Source organism: Pterocles gutturalis, unplaced genomic scaffold, assembly GCF_000699245.1.
Source record: "Pterocles gutturalis isolate BGI_N339 unplaced genomic scaffold, ASM69924v1 scaffold44848, whole genome shotgun sequence".
Classification (NCBI taxonomy): Eukaryota; Metazoa; Chordata; class Aves; order Pterocliformes; family Pteroclidae; genus Pterocles; species Pterocles gutturalis.
In genome coordinates, this window is record NW_010122092.1 from 3,628 (window position 1) to 24,765 (window position 21,138).

Sequence of the window (21,138 nt, forward strand, 5' to 3'; positions counted from 1 at the left end):
TACAGATCACCTTCTCTACACACGGGGCATGAACAGAAGAGGAGAGTCTTAACGCAAAGTACAATTTTTTCCAGAAATGAAATCACAAAACCTGAGATGTCTCGAGCCCTCTTATTCCAATTCATAGATTTGACTCCAGCATTGCGATGGATTTATGGCTGGATTTTTTTATTCAAAGAACAAATGTATTTGTGGCAAATAATAAAGGATGTTTCTTTTTGTTCTTTATACTGGTGCATATCGGCTTGTGATTACAGAAATCTTGCTGCCGGGGCAACAGACAGAATCACATTCAAGACACCGTATATAGTAGAAAGGTAAATTATATGTAAATCAAATTTCCAAAAGGCAGAAATATGTAACGATGACTCCTACCAGAAGGCCAGTGACACTAGAAGAATCCAACGGCTTTTTGCTGACATGTAACTTGCCAATAAATCTTACTATAAGTTTCAGTTCTCCCTCTGAGACAGTGAGCAAGCCTAAGACTGGAGTTCACTGCACAACTGAAAAGGAAGATGCATAAATTCAGGCAGAATGGGTCACAGGCTCCACCCAAAAAGGGAAACAGCTGTTCTCAAGTTGATTGTGTTCTTCCAGTCACAGCCCATGCAACTGATAAGGTGTTTGGGAAAACCGAGCATGGGCTGTACTGGAGGGAGAAGGAGAAACACAAGTCAATATTCAGGTGGCTTTTTTTTTTCCAAGCTACATACTGCTGCACTTTTTTCCTGGAAGCCATCCCCAAACTCAAAGTTTACTTTCAAGAGAAGTATAATTCTGCAGCTGAACCAGAGAAGCAAGATCTCCCACCAGACAAAGGGATGCTCACAGGAGTATTCTGCAGCTTCTCAGTCCTATGTCCGTTCCCCACCCTGCCCTGCTTTTAATTATCAAGAGATTAGAGCATCTTCCCCAGTGTGAGATTTTTATTTTATTTGTTCTCAGAATACAGTATTGCCTGATGCAGTTGGGTATTTCTGAGCATTTTGAAGATGTGACCACATCCACCGCAATCTTTGCCCAGGCTGGAAGATACAGAAATCAGCAGCGTCATTCTTACAGCCAAATCAAGGACAAAACCATAACAAAATATAAGGAAAAGTCACAATGCCACTGTTCATAAAATCCACCTTCTTAAACACTTTCAGGTACCCGTTAGAAAATTATTCAGCTAAGCGACATGCTCTGTTTTTCATCAACTCTAATAAAGCCAGAAAAAAAAGAAGGACTGGGTTATGACTTCTAATCTAATTCAATACTGCTTCATTGATATGGTCTTTTACATGTCATCCCAAATAAAGAAGAATAAAGCTATTTTTGAAGTCCTGCACAGCTCTGGGTAATCTCTCTCTTAAAGAGCGCTCTGCAATCAAATTTGATCAAGAACTAGCAACATGCCTATCATGCTTACACTCAATCTGCCACTGGAGGGGTGTTTTATTCCTTATGGCATATTAGGAAAGCTGAAGATAAGAGCAGCAGAGGAAAACTACTAACCTTCCACTTGAGTTAACATACAACAAACCTCATGCTTCACGGACTGTTTCAACTTGCCATGACCCATGCTGCTCTCTTCAACAGATTTTGGCAAAAGTCAGGCTTGTAAATTGATTCTTCTGATGAGTGATTAGCCTCAGTTTCCACATAGCCTAGCACCACACAAATAAAATGCCTGGGAACAGATTTGTCCAAAAGTTTGATTGCACAGATCAAAATCCCTAAGGAACCTCTTAAAAATAAAAAAATAAAAAAATCAGATCCCAGTTTCCATCTCCATCGCTACTTCCCAGGAAGACACCACCCCACAATTCCAACCCACGTGGTTTTCAGGCCAAGAGAGATGACACTTGTTATACTCTTCATCCGCTTCAGTGCTGCTTATTAGAGTATACAGAGGCACTCAAGAGGTCCGATCACAGTTCATATTTATTTATGCTGGCCTTAGGCCACCGGGGTTTTTGTGTCCAAAGCCAAGGGGATGCCTGCCTTGTCTTGACTGCCTATACAGTACGAAGAGCCAAGTCTTCCAGGTGGAAATCTTAGTTAAAACATCAAGCCTGGCCACCACAGAAAAACAGACTTATCAGTAGCAAAGGGAATTTTTAGAAGAGGAACTTACTGATTTAAGAGCACAAATCAGGCTAAGAGGAATCCTACTACCCATTCCACGCTCGAGACGGTGGATTTCCACATCTGCTCAGAGAGGGTGATGGCAGCAGCAGCGGCAACATTAAAGTCTAAAAGTAAGTCTGCAATGTGAGCCAGCAATCTGATTGGTAAGATACTCACAGAAAAAGCTAAAACAAGGCACTGGAGGAGCATCAGGCTACTAGTGGCAGCCTTCTGCCACACACGTGCCACCTTCACAGGATGTGGCACTGTTCCTGCTGCGTGAACATCTGTAATTACAGCATTTACACAGGGTTTGGTCGCAGTTATGACCTGGGATCCTTCTCTGAGGAAAGAACAGCAAAGGAAAAAGCTAGGAACAGAAGACCTACCTGTCAGTGCATATTTTAAAATGAGAAAAAAAAAATCGTATTTCCCCTTATCTCTAAATACGCATCTACCAGCATCCTAAAGGGAAGAGCAAAGAACAACTCTCTATTTCCATGCCATCTGAACTGCAGAGGCTAGAGGCTGAATCTTACCTACTGCACAGCTTCTTTCACGGAGATGAGGATGGAAATAGAGGAACTGTCAAAAGACAGCATAACTTCGTGTGGCTTACCTCTGGATTTGTTACCTGACGCTGCACAGAGGGTAGCTCATAACAGGCTTTCTTTCCCTCCTTTTCACTCCACCAAACGTTTGAAAGCCTGAAGTTTGAAACTGCTGCTTATAGCAACTATACAACAGCAAAGTCTGACTGAGCTACAGACTGTCCAAACAGGACACTCCGGCATTGTTCAAACAGACTTGTCTTGTGCTTCTCTTCAGCGGTAAACAGATCAGCGCACCCCTGAGATACACCTTAGCCCAAAGCAGTTTAAGCCCATGAAGACCTTACTCACTCCATCATTACTTACTCAAAGAGCTTACAAAAAACAGCTTCAAGTTTAGTATAATTTCCATGTGTTAAAAATAGCTGCTCAAAGGCAGTTCCTACATTTGGCACACACAATTCCACCAACTCTTTAGTCTCAGAGAAACTACTCTGAGCTACAAATTAATTTTTCAACATTACAACTGCTTACATTGACTGAGTACTTTTCTCTATTTCTAGATTAAGAGATCAACTTAAGTTGCTTGTTCAGTAAGACTGCTAATAAAAATGGAAGAATTGAAGCACACAAGCAACGTATTTGTTAAAAAGCTGCTTTCCCAAGATTGGTAGAACTAAACAAAAGCTGATTTTACCTTTGTGTCTCCATGTTTTAGTCTTGGTCACTTAATACAGTTGATTTTACCAATATCTCAAAGTTTCAGACTGCAGACAAACACTACTGACATTTGTGTTCTTAAAATAATATCTCTTCAGTGCTGTTGGAGCAGGGCCAGAGGAGCCACGGAGATGGTGCGAGGGCTGGAGCAGCTCCCGTGCGAGGACAGGCTGAGAGAGTTGGGGGTGTGCAGCCTGGAGAAGAGAAGGCTCCGGGGAGACCTTCCAGCACCTTCCAGTGCTGAAAGGGGGCTACAGGAGAGATGGGGGGGCTCTGGATCAGGGGGTGCAGGGACAGGACGAGGGGGAAGGGGTTGAAGCTGCAAGAGGGGAGATGGAGATGAGATGTGAGGAAGAAATGTTTTCCTGTGCGGGGGGTGAGGCAGTGGCCCAGGTTGCCCAGAGAAGCTGTGGATGCCCCATCCCTGGAGGGGTTCAAGGCCAGGCTGGATGAGGCTTTGGGCAACCTGGGCTAGTGGGAGGGGTCCCTGCCCATGGCAGGGGGGTGGAACGAGATGAGCTTTAAAGGTCCCTTCCCACCCAAACCATTCCATGATCCTATGATAACTTGAGCCCTGTTCTTCCACAGAGCAGTGTCTTGTCACTGGTAATCTTTTGATGTCACTGAACCTGGTCCACCCTTGCTGTGACGTAAAACACAAGGGAATTGTTGGCTCAGTGTTATGACCTGGTTTGAAAAGTCATGTTTACCTGTCCAGGGCACTGCAGCCAGATTTATTTGCTTATCATCAGAACTGCAAGAACTTGTTGTGTTTAATGAAGGCACAGCCTGTGTGGTCTCTGGAGTTGCTCTAGTTTTTAAGATTTAATCCACTAGATCAGATGCACACCTGACAGTCACAGAGGAAGTCCTTTGACACCTAGAAGTATTATTTAAATCAACTTCAGCCAGGTTAGATATTAGAAAAATTACAGCAGTTGCCTGGAGCTGGTCATTTACTCATCTCCAGCACTGAAATTCTACCATTATCAGATTTTGTTGCTGTTGTTTTCAAAATATAATATTTTTAAACAACAATACAACATAAATGGTTTCAATTTGTGCTACTACCTGGCCAAATAGCCCATCCCATCTGCTGAAAGAATGGTTAAACCATAGAGAAAGAGGTTTGGACTGGAGAATAGGAATAGTATATAAGAAGCAAAAAACATTGAAGTAGCAGGTTTCGCTAGTTCTTGTAGCACTTTTTGTCTCCAGGCAGACTTTGGGGGGATTGCAGGCACTCACACATTTAGAGGCACAAAAGCTATTAGCAGACCAATTGTTTTAAGTGTCACGATACCATGAAAAGCTGTTGCAGAATACAAGATACGACGTTTTGTATTTAGGAACTGAAGAAAAATTTTAACATACGGGATTTTAAGCCCTTACTTTAGTGATTGCCAACCTATCCCATCTTCCCAACACCGCTTAATACTGAAATGTCTATTTTTCAAAGTTTAAAGAAAAGAAAGGAGAGAAAACTAAGAGAATACTAAATATAATCCTATTCCCATTCGTGTTGCAAACGTGCCGAGAGCTTGATTATAGAGACACGTCCAGAACATGACCTCAGATGTATCTGGCCCATCCTGAGTGTTATGTGAAAGGTGAAACGTGTTGCTGTATAACCTATTACTACCAGCTACATAATATTTAGAAAGCCTTTAAGTGACCTCTTCGCAGGAAATCTGAAGATACAGCCAAAGGACAAAAACCTCCAAATTTTAGCTTTCCAGTTGGGGTGGTTAATTTTTGTTAGTTAGCCTTCTTAAAACAGATGGCTGGAAGAACATTCGTCATTTCCATATGGCATGAATAACTTATTAGCACCACTATGTTTTCCTGAGGATCTTGTCCCTGCCCCAAAACAAAAAGGTTCACGAGCTACAGATATGCTGAGAACTTTCTTGTGCAAAGCTAAGCTGTGTGGGTATTTAAACTTTTCCTCCTCCTTAATTAACTTGTAAATCCATGTAATTACGCATCTGAGCATACAGGCACTATTTTAATCCAAAACTTTAAAAAATTTTCTACTGTTCACGCACTCTGGCACTCCTAATTAATTTTTAATCCACATAATTTGAGCCAAGCACGTGCTTTTCATTAAGGCTTATTCACAAGCTTTGTTTCTTCACTGAAAGAGTGCTCAGGCATTGGAACAGGCTGCCCAGGGCAGTGGTGGAGTCACCATCCCTGGAGGGGGTCAAGAAACGTGTGGATGTGGTGCTTGGGGACATGGGTTAGTGGGTTGGGTGGGGTTGGGTTGACGGTTGAACTTGATGATCCTTGAGATCTTTTTCCAACCTTCATGATTCTACGATTCAAAAGTTTTGCCTTTCACTTCTTCTGAGAAGTTAAAAAAAATAATTTCTTCCCCAAAAAAGCAGGTTTGAGAGCAGATAGAGACCAGCCACAGAAGTTCTCATTTTCAAGAGTTAAGGGTTGAGCCAGAACCTGCTCTCTCCATCGATTTTCACCCTGTACAGCTGATCACAGTGGTTATGCCACACCTGGCAGCACGGTACCACCAAAATAACTGGGATGCAGATACCACCATCACCAGGACTTGCTTCCTTTTTTGAGAAGTTTAAGCAAAGCCAGTACAAGCTGTTCTTTGTAGTCATGTGTCTCGTGAAAACATTAGGAAACCACACGTGCAGCTTCTGAATTTTCACTAGAGACAAATATTGTACCATGAGAAAGTCTTCAAAATGTGGGATTTACGTGACCGCATGCAAACCTTTATGGCGTAGACACCTCCCTGTTCTCTTTATAGCCAATGGACAGAAGCAGGCAGACAGCAGTTCATTTCCTCCCAAAGTACACGTCCTGTCCAACAAATGACAACTCTAATTATGCCCATGTCTTTCTTCCGGTTGAGAGTGCAACATACTCTCACCGAACTCTTTGGAAAGAGTTCACGGGCTAGTTATGCAAGCCTGGGCTCCTGGAGGTGGCAGCAAACCAGACTGCCTGGTAAGAGAAAAAGGACACCTGACAAAAAGAGATTAGAGATTATTTTAAAATAAAGAAATGCTATCACCTGTCTTTTGATCAAAGGTAAGCAGCAGTAGAGAAAGCATCTCTATAAAAAAAAGCAGAGTTAACATGAGAGGGAACAGAAAGGATTCAGGGCTACACAGAAGACTTTGCCTCAGCTCCCAAAGAACTTTCCCAGGTAGGAAGGAAAGGAGCAAAAATAGCACCTAGGTATGGACACAAATTACAACTCCTAACTTTTGCTGGAACTAAACAATGCAATATACACTCCTTGCTGGGGATTGTAGAATCCACTGAAACATAACCAGCAGCAAGCGTGGTGCTGACACCTGGAAAAGAACCGCTCCTTTTAGGACAAAGCCAGAAGAAAGGAGGATGGTTTAGCTCAGAGGCACAGCTAAAGAGGAGCTACACCCAACAGCATGCTAGAAACTGGAAGAGACAGTGCCTGGACTCTCACCTTCCCAAGCAAAGCCCACGGCTCCAGTAATCAGGTTTCAAAACAGCACTGGTGAGCATCCAGCAAGGTGAGCTTTATCAAAGTGGACATCCTCATTTCTTGTCAGATTTATGACAGACACTCAGACACTTTCAGAAGGACCACAGTTCAGATTAGACAGGGCTCCAGTTGGTCAAGTTCATGACCAGCTGGTATAATAGTGTTTTTTCTGGAGTGTGCTTCATATTAAAGAAGTGCAAAGGAAATGTGAGAAGAAAAAAAAAAACCAAAAAAAACCACGTGAACAAAGCAATCAGGATGACCAGCACACATTTTCTCCCTTTTATTTAACAGAGACAATGTTAGGTAGTATAAGAGTTCTCTTCTAGCCAGAACATAACCAGAACTTCACAACACACCCCCTGGTTGTTTTCCACTAAAAGTACAGAAGAAAGCAGCTTTTAGTTTAAATATGCTTTAAAGAATCAAGAAACAGCACATTTAAATTTTAAGAGAGCTTATAAAACAAAAACTTCTGAATAAGCAACCTCGTGTTAACATTCCTGACCCCCTTCTTCGCTATAGAATACAGAGGTAACACTTCATGCAGGCAACAGTGACACCTACTGTTCACACTATCAAATGGATGCAACTTTTACAACTGATAAAAAACCAAATGCATTTTTCCAGACTTTTGAAAGCATATTAAACATTTCTTTTTCACGGGTTTCCTTTCTAGCACATCTACTGCTATTACTGCAGAACTGAAGTTATCAACCTGCCTTGTAAAATGCCTTTTAAATTCCTCAAAACCAACCTACTTACAGTGTTTAAAACCTCTATTACATTTCCCCACAGCTAAATATTGAACAATTATAATTAAAGCACACCTGAAAGGCCTTCTTGTTTACCTTCACACTAGCATTTTGTGGTTTTCACCATTTTCACCACCAGAGACACTTAAATAACTACGCAAAAGTGCAGTCACCGTACCTTTCTTATACAATACACATGCTGGAGTAACTGGGTCCTGACCATGAGGTGCCTCTTTTCTGGGTTACACGGGAGAATTATGCAAAAGGTACACTGAATTCAGGGGTTCAACATTTGAAAACAAAACAAAATATCAGAAAACAAAATATCAAAAAAAACACACACTTAGGTGCATAGTTTTGTTCCAATCACAGCATCATTCTACCAAGTTAAGTTTTGTCAAGTTGCTTTTTTTTTTTTCATTGCTCTAATTTATTTAAATAAATTTTATTTTTGTTGAGGAGAACAAACTAGGGGCTTTTCATGGAAACTCTCCAGCAAAGCAGCTCCATGTTTCAACATTCACAAGGCAAGTCCACGGGCTAGCTCCAGCATAGTGCTCTAGCTCAGGATACCCAAATGTCCACGTGGCAGAAGCCTGGAGACCACCAAGGAACATCCATCAAGTCCCTTCTCCTTGCTACCAGCAATAAATCGGCACTACCTAGATATCTCCTTTGCACATTTCAGTCCAGAAGGGTTTTTGTTTTAATTTGGAAAGGCTCCTTCCACACACACTAAAGTTACAATAGCTCTACAGAATATTCTCAAAAAACCTTACCTAAGCAAAGAGAAGACATCATAAGAGTTACGAACACAGTTCTGATCCACCTGGAGAAGACTATTCTTCAGGGTACCTGAGTGATCCTTAAGGCAAAGAAAGAATGTTAATTTAAGAATCAAAAATTTTTCCATCTTGACTAAAAGCATGCACTTTTGGTATTTTACATCTCTTTTCATACAGTTTTATGTACGGTAGGTAGAAACAATTTAAGGTGGTAATAACATCAAGTCTAGCCTACAACAGCACGTACCTAAAGATGTTAATGACTTTAAACACCTCAGTGTTCTAGACATGGAGTGAGTTTTGTTGAACTTTATAATCCATTACTGCACAAGTTTTATGTACAGAAATACTGAAGGATGCAATTTACAGTACCGCCATTCTTCAGCTTCAGATCTGAGAGCCTACTCAGTAATGTGCCAGAGATGTACGAGACCACCAGATAAAGATTTTTTACCCATCCTGTAACACGTTTAAAAGATTAAAGCAATCTCAGTTTCGAATGATGCGAACAAGCATCTGAAAGTCACCAAAAAACCCCTTATGTCATTCTTAAGAGACCAAAGTGTACATTCTGCACAAGAGGCATCAAAAAGTAACAAAGAGCAATTCTTCACGCTGCAAAGGTCAGACACCGAGCTTTTCCGTATCAGGCACAGTCACACACATTCCTAAAAACACCACAAACTCAGGCATTCATGTGTTTCCTCACATGATAAAGTGAACTGTAAGTAGGTCAAACCACCTGGCAGTATCATCAGAAACTTTATGAATTGTAGGAAAAAAGGCATTTATTTTAGTGTACGAAGTAGCCCCAGCTGGGACACATGATCGGTTAATTTTCCGACAGTGATACAGTTCTACTCGGCGTTCCATATAGACGTTGAAATGCAGAGTCACACGTCGACATCTACTGACACAACTGTGTCATCCACAAGCCGTGCAGCAGACATTCGTTTCCACCAAAAATAAGGTTCCACCTAAATAATCGTGAGATCTGTACACTACTTTATGCACTGTATTGCAACAGAGGCACCACATCAGGAGTTGTCTCAGCTCCTTGCTTCCATTCTCAAGATGCTGGATCCTACATGCTAAAATCTATATGAGTAACTCTTAAAAAAAATCCCAAAATAAAGATATCTTGATGCCTCAGTGAACTAGGATGGTGGGAAACTGAAAACACACAACTACCAGCATCACCAAATATTTTACATCATGAAGTTTATTTCGTTTCAAGAAACACCGCCTTCAGAAAGCAGAAGCGCAAAATTTTTTTAGAGAAAAGTGGGGTGGCCTAGAATAACCAGTTTCAGAAGGGAAAGAATTTGGAGTAGTGGCATATTTTAGCCTTTTTCCCCTGTACTACAGGGTGTTGAAAGGAAATTCCCAACGAGTCAGACACCGAGCGGTCTAGACAAGCTGTTCTACCCTGAGGGAACTTGCCGAACATGCAGTGGAGGGGTTTCAGAGGTAGCTATTAAAGAAGTTTGCCCTTTGAAAGGGGAGTTTGTCTACTTCTCTGCCACAGCATTTATTAGATACAGGCACGTGTATTCATCAACACACAAAAAGGCTGTGCTTGTGCAAAGTGGTCAGGATCTAGCTGTTAAAAAAAAAAGAAAAAAGCATATTCAGGGAAAGACTCTACCTGCATTGATGGAGACCACATACTGTAGAGATGCAGCTTTATAAAGATAAGGGTGTTTCCTGCTTGACAGTTGAAAAAGTAGCTACAATTCAGTATTCCTGAAGAATATAACTTATTCTTCTCTTCCCCCATACTCCTGACCACAGTCAAATGTTCCAAGTAATGGAGAGCTGTATGGACTAGTTCTGGTTTTATTTCTTTAAGGAGACGACAGAAAGCTAGTCATTAACTACAAGCTGTACTTGCTTCCCTAAATGCACTTTCTGAAAAGAAATCGCTGCAAGAGCAAGGGCAAGTCTTATCGGTCAGCAGCATCAAGCATAACATGGTTGAAAGAAAATCTGAAAGCTCAGAAGGCATCGAGGAAACCAGAGAAGGAGAAACCTGGTTTTAGGAAAGCCAGTACAGCACCCAGAATTGATTTTGTTGAACCTGGGTAAAAAGTGGTTTCACACACAAGCACGCAGTCTCAGACAAAACCAAGCAGATTCAGAAAATTGCTGAAGGATTGGGAATACTTTAAAACCACGCTGACAGCTTAAAAAAAAAAATAAAAATCTCTGAAGTTCACATCTATCTTATTCAACTATTGGTCCCGTTCAAGCAAATCCAAATGAGAGTTTCACTGTATGATTACCAGAGAGGATGAAACTAAGCCAGGAACATGTGCGTCAGCAGTCACGTGCCAGAAAAGAACAGGAAAATCAATTGGACATGGTTGTGATGAAAGAAGCAGAATCCTGAAAAAAAATGGCAAAATTACTGCATCATTTACTACAAAATGATAATTAAAAAAACCCAGAAGCTGGAGGTACAATTATGTGGAAGTCAAAAAGTAGTTAAGACAAAAGCAGCTGTATTGGCAGCGCACATTTGTATTTACACCGAGAAGAAAAGCTGGAAACGCTGAGTTACATGAGCACTGTCTGACACCTACAGTAAAGCACTAATACCCTTCAGGGCTCAGAAGGCAAGATTTCAAAAGCCTTTGTTGCATATTTCCCAACTTTTTTTCTTGCCCTGAGCTAAACATCCATTACAACAAGAAAACTGCAACTTGAATAAGAACATCACCCAAAGAAAATGTTCATTTTTTCACTGCATATCAGCAACCGCCAAATTGCTGCTGGACAGAAGAGATAGAAGAAAGGTAAAATTCCAAATACCTAAATACAGAAGCTTCTTATAAAGCAAGGATTTTGAGCACAAACCCACATTTTGAAGGTTACGTTATATGTAAGGGGGCTTGAAGGCTCTAAAGCAGCAGCTAAAATGCATTACTTAGGGAAGCTGTAAGCTCTCAGTGCTTCAATCTTGAATTAAACAATATTTCTATTTGAGCATGTTCCTCTTGCTGGTATTGTCTACCAGGAAGATACATGTTTAATCAATAAATCTACAATTGTCATCAATAAAAACAATAGTTGTGACAGTCCCTAATGCTCCTGTCCCTACTTCAGTTTATCCCAGGTGAGTTCACAGGACAGAAAATGGGAACTTTTATTTAGTTCCAGCAATGCTCAGAAGTACATCTACGGTGTGTTTTGAAACTGAGTTCATGAAATATTGCCAGAATGGTTTAGTCAGCTTCCAACAATTTTCTTATTTTGGCTCATAAATGGTCTTTAATTAATGACAAAGACATTTAATACACTAATAAAATGTACTTTATTTAAGACTCCATAAATCTACTTTTACAATTAATTCATAGTCCAAAGAATTATTAAAGTAACAAGGATATTTCTGGAGCAATGGGGAGAAAAAAAAATAAAGAGTACCATCCCTTAACTTTGTCCATACTGAGATGTGCAAAAATAGAGGACACTTTCAACACTGACTGAAGTGTCTTTGTGCACAAGGTTTTCATTAGACTTGCAAAATGGTATTTTAAGGATCTGTTTTCATAATGAAGTTTCATATGTGCCAGGGCAAAGAAGCTAAAACTGCTATTCTGTCCATGTATTATCTCAAAAATTGAAGCTTATGACTAAGATGTCTTGAAGTATTATGAAGACCCATCACCACCAAGAAAAAAAGCACTCCAAGAGATCACAAAATACCCACCCAACCAAGCAGAAAAGGTATTGCAGCTGCCACAGGACCAGAGCCACACACCAAAATTCCCTTCCTACAGAAGATTTCAGGTGCTGCTTCACAAATAATCCTTAGCATAAACACCAAAATGGGGCTGTATAATATTTAGAATATCCAGCGAGGCCAACAAGGTGTAGAACTACCGATTAGGTGCACACAGCTTCTCAAGGTAAAAGGAACAGTTTGCTTGTGCCAATGAGTTTGGTTTGAACGGCGGGTGAGTCACTTAAATATAGAAGGTGTCTGCTACACAAAAAGAGATCTAAGTCCAGGAACTGAGAAAGAAAGCCATTGGAAGCTACAGAGAAGGGTGATAAAATAAATTTCTAGTTCCTGCAGCCAGGAAGAAGCGAGTAAATTACAAGGAAGGACAAAGGAGATTATTTGTGCTCTACATAGGCTACAACTGTATTTGGAACCTAGCTACAGAGCATCACGTACAAGAACCAAAACCAAGATGCACTTTTAAACCTTCTGAGCTAGGGAGCAAGTCCTGACAGCAATCAGGAAAGAGGATAGGGTTACCATGATCAAATTCAGGGCCAGATACTTAAGTCATGAAAAACTAGAATTGCATCCTGCTTCAGGAAAACTGACCTAACAGCACCAGGAAGTGGAGCCTACGCTGTGTACCAAACCTGTCTACATTTTGAAGAATGACCAAAATATCAAATACGTTTGAAGGCTTGCAGATACATAGCCAGAGAGGTGTGCACACGTGGTCACCTTGTCCCTTTTTTTGGAAAAAAAATAAATAAAAGGCGGTGAAACAGTTGCACATAGAGCAAGTAAACAGCTTCCCATGTAAGAGTTACAATTTCTGGTTTTAAGACTGGTAATAAAACCTCAATGTGCTTTCACGTTTGCCATGAAAATGAGTCTTACCAGCCACACCATTTTCAGTATGTTCTACACTGGAATGAAATGTCTGCCTCAAAGAATCAACTCAAGGTTTATTTTCAGTAACCAGGTTTTCTTTGGATTTAAAATGCTATGCTGTAAGTCTTCCCAGAACAGCTCAGATGTCCACGCAAAAGAGGCGAGATAATAGTTCTCATCTGTCATGTCAAAAAAGCATTTCTTCTCAAAACTAAGCATTTTAACGTTCCGAGCATCCAAGTGTGAAAATTTAAGTTTAGAAGTTGAATTTCAGCTTGTCACCAGTACTAACAAGCCAGAAAAGAAATATGAGATACCCTTACCTTCTGTTCAAATGAAGCTCCATAATAACCATCATTGAGACCAAAAATAATCTCATTTGGGTTTCTTGCATGTATCTGTAAGAAGAGAAGAAAATAAATCATTTTATGGTCCATTTACTACGAGTTTACAGTGCAAACTAGCATAAATTGCTCTGTTTGACAGTGAAATGCAGTTTTTCAGCATCTGTAATTCTAGACACACATGGAACCTAAGAGAAAACTGAATTTAACTATAGAAAATTAATTTGCTTCACAGCTTTAATAATAGTCATTATGTTCAGCCGTTCTATCCTGAAATCTAAACACTGGCCAGAGCATCTTTCCTATTGCTGCATTTCAAGCTGACAAAAATAACTAAGAGACCAGGAAACTAATCAAAGAGATTACATCTCAAGAGTAATTAGCTTTCACATGATATTACCTAAAATTGTACTCAAAATTGGCCTTTTGTGGTCATAGTAGACATAAAATTAGTGTTCGGTATTACAGCTAATATCCTGCTATTAATGTAAAGAATATTATTTCAAATAAAACCATGCACTAGAGCATATTATTTAGGGAGCCATTTCTTCTGTCCAGTAAAAACAAATGGAAAGAGAGCTACAGGATGAAACATATTGGGTTTAGCTGTGGTGGAATTAATTTTCTTCACAGCAGTCCTTATGGTGCCGTGTTTTAGATGCACGACTAAGTGTTGGTAACACCCCAGTGCTTTAACTGGTGCTGTATGGTGCTTGCACAGCATCAAGTCCTCCTCTGTTTCTCACTCTGCCCCCGCAGCGAGTAGGCTAGGGGTGTGCAAAAGCTTGGGAGGGGACACAGCTCAGATGGCTGACATGAACCGACTGAAGGGATATTCCATATCATAAAACATGCTCAGCAGTAAAAAACAGTGTTCAGGCTTTGCAAGGCGGCTGGTGACAGCTAGTTGGGCATCAGCCTGCTGGTGGGAGGTGGTTGGTGACTATCCTTCCCATCACTTGTGTGTTGTTCTCTCCCCTTTTTTTTATTTTTTTTTTTCTTTCAGTTACTAAACTGTCTGTATCTCAACCCAAGAGTTTTTCCTCACTTTTGCTCCTCTGATTCTCTCCCATTTGATCACTCCAGAGGGGATGCCAGCCAGGATCAATGTACCATGTGAAGCAAGCGCAGTCACTCCCTATACAGCTTTCTTCCCAAGCTTTGAAACATCCCAATTAAAAAAAGTTTTAAAGTGAGAAACAAGCTATGATCTATTTAGAATAGATCCTATCAATTAATCAATCAAAAAGTGTCCACTAGAATTAGGACAAGCTATTTAATACAAAAGGCACCATATTTTTTGGTGGTTTTAGCTCAAAAAGAAACCCATATCACATAAATACTACTTTTACTATAAATTCCACAATACAGAAAACTCCTAATTTTTCACCTTTTTCAAAAGGCTACTAGCAAGAGACAAATACCAGAACTAAAACAGATCTTACAGAGTAAGCACCCTGGACTGAAGATCTCTGCTGGGATGTCATTATTACAGTTTTAATCCATTCTCATAGTATACACAAACATTATGACCTGTATTAATTTAACTATATGTGCAACCATATCAGTATTTCTTTGAATCGAGACACTGCAATTTCAAACACCAAGTGCGAGCAGTATCATTTTAGAGGCTCAGTCAACAACAGTAACTTAAAATATTCAGCTAGTCAAGATTTAAAGCTCTGAAGTAAGCTAACGTGAATTTCTGCAAACTTTAAAATTCACCCTTCAAATGCATTCATTTCCTTTCTTAGCATTCTACATATTTCTTCATTCAAGTGTTTTGTTTTCTTAAGTAAAAAGTTGAGTAAAAAAAATTTCACATCACCTGCTGGCCCAAGTACTTTAACCCATCTAGATTGACTTTCCATTCAATCAAAAGCTGAAAGTGCTCCTTCTTGCCACCCCAGATCCTCACAACGAAGCAAGAGACAGAGGTATCAAGACGATCAGGCATTATTCCAAAGTCCAGACTCCTCCATGTCGGATTCTGTAGGTATTCAAAGAGGGATAAAAACAATTCAAACAAGCTGAAAGTAGTCCTAAAATTCGCAATTCAGAAAGTAGCAAAGTCCATGTTAAAGATTAAAAAACCGTAAGAATAATGAACACCAACAGGCTCTGTGCTTCCTTATTCTGTTTCCCAGAAAGAATTGCTGGGTTAAAAGCCACATGCTGTAAAGCACTTCAGAAACTCAGAGTGGGCTCTGCTTCCTTCCATTACAAGATGGGGAAGAATTTATTTCAGAATTTACTAATTCAGTTTAGCCAAATCAAGAACTTTAAAAGTGGAAGTGACATTCTTTTCCAAGTTATAATTCATCTTCTGAAAACGAAAGCATAGCTTACATTGCAAAAGTCACATTTGAAACACTGATCTATTCCCCAATAATTAAGTTTGCATAATTGACTGACAGGTTTGTTCACATTCTTCTCCTCCTTGACTGATGCTGATGGCAATCCTCAAACAATGTCATGAAGAGCTCCTCTTCATTCCAAGAGATCAGACTTGCATCTCAGCTTTACAGAAGCAGCACACATTCGGCTAAACTGCAAAGACTTCTTCCACTAGAACTCAGATTTGCAAACATAAGACATTCCAAGAACTTGGACTCACCTCTGATAACATTTCAATTCAAAATTTATGGAAACTGTTGTAATTGGCCCAAGCTACAACCAAACCAAATCAATCCAACACTACTAGTGCCAAGAGCCAGATACCAACTTTAGGACTTCCATAGGGTACCCAAATGCAGAAATGGGAAAGTCTTTTTATATTTATTTTATATATATATACACACACACGTATATCTCCTTCCTCTCCTGCACACAGAAATGGCAGCTCCTCCAAAACAAAAGGCAGGAAAGCACTATCTAGTGCTTAAGCAGCTCAGAACAGGCCAAGCATCTCTGAACTGGTATTAGGCAATTTAGAATAAGACACCTTTGAAAAGAAGGGAGGGCAAAGTTACCCCATAAGTATTACAGAAGGAACGTATTAATTAAGTTTTCCTAAGGAGAAGGGATATTTGGCAGCTGTTCAGACACAAGAGTAATCAAAATACCCATGGATGATGTACAGAATTTGCTCAAGACATATTTTATTTAGATTTTTGTCATTCCATCTCGTATTTCCTTTGGTGAGATTCTGTTTCTGTTATTCCTTTTCCTTATTTTGAAATAGGCAGAAGTCAAAATCTTAAAGTCCTAAGACTGTTTGACTCTCCCTTTATTTGGGGTGCTGCAAGCAAGGCCTCTGCTTTTACGCCAAGATTACTAAATGACACAGCATGAGCTTCTAATGAATCTGTGCACCCAGTAAAGTAATATACAAGTGCTCCTTGAATAAGCAATTTGCAGATGTTTAAATCAAAGCAGCTACTTCTGTTGCTAACACCAGCAGGAACAGTAAAAAAAATAGATGACCTACAAAAAAACTTACATTATGATGCATACAATTCTCAGATCCTGAAAGAAGTTAAAGCAGTAAAAATCCACCTAATATTATCTGCCTATTTGGTGTGCTCTGTATTTAAAATTGAAATATATTGTCAAGCTTAACCTGAGCACTGAACACTTTTCACATTAAAATGCCCTGCCCTTGGAGTGTTCGGTCCTATCTGCAGAAGTACCAATAGATTACAGCTCCACAGCTGTTAAAATGAATTTCCATTTCTACTATAACTCACTATTCCAGCCCTTGTGAAAAGAACACGAAAAGGAGGAGAAGAGTGGAACTGAGCTAACAGAACTGAAAAGTGGAAACAGACATTTAACAGTTATGGTATTCAGCAGATAAATCAATATACTGCAGTAACAACACAATTTTGAAAAGAAAGCTTTTCCATATTAAAATAACTTACCAGAGAATTCTTGATCACCTCACTCTTGTAAAATTCTACAGAAAAATGGGTAAAAAACACACCTTTAGATTAAAGAGTGATAGAAATCTTAGTATTTGAAATACAAAAGGCTAAAATAAGTAACACTCATGAAAGACAAATGCTAGTGGGTGTAAATTATCAGTAACAGAGTCATGAGAGAGATTTCAAAATGCAGTCATGCTTTTGACTAAAAGTACTCGTTCACACTTAATTATTAGAAGTCATTATTTAAATTTAGCATTTCATCTTTATACCCAAGATAATCCTCAAGATTTACTGAGGTTTTGATTTCTGGGGAAAGAACATGTCCCAGTATTTTACAACATTTGGATGACGTTTGGAAAGTGACTAGTTTGTCACACGACATCTTCTTGGAGGAGTGCAGCAGGGATAAACTAATTGCACAGCTTTCCTGAAGAGCAAAGGTGACCTGCTCCAGATGCTTAGAAAGTGAACAGCCAAACTACCTCAAGAAGGTGCCAAGAACCCTGTATTTAAATTGAAATAAGCAACTGCTGACACATGGAGCTTGGCTTTCCCAGCCAAAATAAGAGCCTAAAGTCTTTAGGTAGGCGGCTCTGGAGGCTAGAATACAGATTTTGTACCATATCCCTCAGTCTACTGGTGTCCAAAGATAACTTGACAGAGTGCGGAACAGTCCCATACACCAAACACTGCAGAAATACTGATCAGTTACCAACCAACCACCACAAGAAAGGCCAGGTAGCAAGCTCAAGTTACATGTTCCTACCTTTCTGAAACAGTAACCTTAAAAAAAGCAAGGTTCAACTACACTAGATGAAAATAAAAATTAGGAGAAAACCAAAACTCGTCTGCAAAGCTCCCACTGTCGATCATAACAAAAGGAGCATAATATATTTTAATAATAAAATATAAAACATATATTTTTATCTCCACACTGAAGAACAATACATTGTAGTGGAAAGCAAAGAATTAGAGAAATGAGATCTAGCACTCAAACACAATTATCAAAAGCAGAACAGATGCCTGGATGCCTCTTGTCATTGGCTTACACTTTTATTTTTCGAAAACTTTGATAATAGTAAGTGCTGGTTTATGGTCTGTAAAATAATTGGTATGCACAGAGTGGAGCACTCTCGCCCACACAAAGCAACTATGGCTCCAAAAGTTTTTCTGTGCTCCTGGAAGTTATCAAGTTTCTTAAGTTATTGGTTGGGGGAGAGAAGAGCAACAACAAAAAGAGACTGATCCTTGCCTGCTAACACTGAAAGCTTCTCTAAAGTTCAGGAAACTAAAGAGCTCTTCTCCGCTGGTAGTACACATGATGCAAATAATGGCAGCAGGTTGTCAAGGTAAAAATGGACAGAGAATTCGTAACACGAGAATTCAAAGATTAACTAGTACAAAATTTGATAGAAAGCCTGGTTTACCTTTGTATATCTTGGTGTTATCACACAAGTGAAGAGTGAAGTACGTATCCAAGAGGCGATAACCATTCTTATTGATTATGTTACGTGCAGCGATATTCCGAAGATGACGAAGCCGGCGCTAAAAATAAGAAAAACACCTAAATAGTTAAACTTTCTTACATTGAAGGGAACTCTTTTTTTTTTAATTAAAACATCTTAATTATTTCCAAAACACTGTTGTCAAAAAGATCCCACCAAACACTCCATTTTCTTTGGCAGAAAGCTAGTGTGAACAATAAGCGTTCAACAAAGCCGTAAGAAATCGGCTGGACAAGTAACAACTAGCACCTACAAACTCAGATTAAGCAACACTGATATACAAGATATTCTTACTTAAATCCTATATGTCATTTTTATTCCACATGTCTAAATCACCCCACCTATTCGAGCAGTTTCAAGCAAGTATGTGACACTATTAGCATCAAACAGCAGCAGTATCACCCAGGTGTTCTGCATCATCCCATTGGAAACGCTTCCTAGCCAAAACTATTTTCAACAAGCACTAGAGGACAAAGAGCTCCAAAATAAACTACCACCTAATCCAGAGCCATATGTAACTGGCTGAACAAAGCTTCCTGAATTTACAGTAATCCTGGAAACTGCTGTAACAACCTCAAATAAAATACATCAAAAAGACGTATCTAGATTTTCACGGAAAATTAAGAGCACAGTCAAATTTGTGATGGCTGTCAGCTACCTTCTGCCTGGCTAACCAAGTCCTTTTCTCTTGGATTGAGTACACTGGAATATGTCAGTAAAATCTTTAGTTTAATTGATTTCAAACTCCAACACTATATTAGTTTTCTGCAATACTGTATCTCGAATGAAAAATCATCAGATTGAATCAATCCCCCATCCTTAAATGCCAAACAGCTTTAATAGCTGTGGCAAAAATCCTCAGCTCAAAGCACACAAGGCCCTTGATCTTTGGCAAATATTTAACAAGACTATCTTATTGTTAAATTTAATTATCAAAGCAATTTTGTAGGACTGTCCAGTCACTCTTAAATCATTGCTTAGCCATAGTTCTTATTTTAACTTTGAAAACCCCTGGATGCTTAAAACAGACTATCATGAGCTTAGCAGTCAGCAAACTGCCACTTCCAATATATAAAGTTCTCACCAAATCCTTCAGCGTCATATTCTCTCAATCAATCTCTCAACCTACCAGTGTCTCCCCCATCTACCATGGAGGTGTTGACAAATAGCTCCCCGTCCTTGCTGGATCACCACAAACCACCTACAAGCCTCAAACAACTGGTTTAGTGCATCCTTTTACCACAGAGTTCATTTTACAGCATACTTCTTTTCCCCCAAAAGCTTGTTCATTTGTCAGTCTGGATCCACCTTAAAAGAAATACTCTCGCGTTAACCAAAAGGGGATTTAAAAATGTTTCTGAAACCAAAAGACAACTTTTCTGTTTGCAGCTTGTCCTAAAAGGCTTTTAACACAAGCTGAAAGGCCATCATCTGTTTCTGGAAACACAATGTGACATTTTATATAACTTAAGTGATAGATTAATTTTTCTTCCTGGAAATATGTAAGAGGAATATTAAATTTCTGTTCACATGAGAGACTCAAAACCACCGGTGGATTCATTCCTGCAAAGTCTGTTTATGAGTTAGACTGAAACCAGAGCCTGAGATGGGATGCCCAGATACCTCTAGTATATACATGCAATAAAAAATTGTAGAAAAAAAAAACACCACGCTTCTAAGATGCTTAATTGCAGAACTACATCGTCTTATTTTGTTAGAAACTGGCATCAAAAATATTAATAGAAAGATTAAGACCCACTTAAAAACTATATGGACCTTGTATATTATTTCAAGTCTAAGCTTAAAGCTGTGAAATCTAACCTTAAGCACTCCTTAAGAAATGGCCTTGAACATACATTGCACTCCCTACAAAAATGATTTAAGGGTTTTATGTGCCATATCTCTCCATTAATTAACTTCAGTAGCATACAAATCAATCATCTACCATACTCATTCCGCCCTTCATTTTTTTTTTTTTAAACCCCTTACAACCCAAGAAGAATAGCCCACATAGCATCTAACCAAGAGGGCGACTTTCTCCAGATCTTTTCAGGATTGCAAACTAACTGTGTCACGTTTAAGTAGTGTGTAACAACGAAGCAGCCCTCAAGCAAAGCCAAACAAGCTTCTCATCTTTCACCATATGCAATGAGGTTTGGAAAAAGCCAAAACTTACACCTGAATCTCTGGACAAGAGTGGCGCCCTTATCTCCATGGTTTGTGACTTCTCTGCACCCTTCAAAATCTGGAATTTATCCCGAAGTCTAGTGTCTCGCTTCTCCCAAACCAGTTGGAAGAGGAACATTAAATCTGGTGTTGTGAAACCACACCACAGTTCAGGACTCAACACACAACAGGTAATTAATGTCTA

General features: G+C 39.5%; 1 protein-coding gene across 1 annotated transcript; it reads right to left on the minus strand.

Moving 5' to 3' along the window:
* Positions 1-8,422: 8,422 nt before the first annotated feature.
* LOC104464654 (UV radiation resistance-associated gene protein-like) lies at positions 8,423-19,869 on the minus strand (the record flags this gene model as incomplete). The annotated part of the gene is made up of 6 exons (XM_010077425.1): positions 19,852-19,869; positions 18,690-18,807; positions 17,257-17,291; positions 15,222-15,383; positions 13,373-13,447; positions 8,423-8,508 (listed from the first exon to the last, which is right to left on the minus strand). Coding segments are annotated over exons 1-6 (494 nt in total), but the record flags the coding sequence as incomplete, so codon positions are not given.
* Between the last annotated feature and the right edge of the window lie 1,269 nt (positions 19,870-21,138).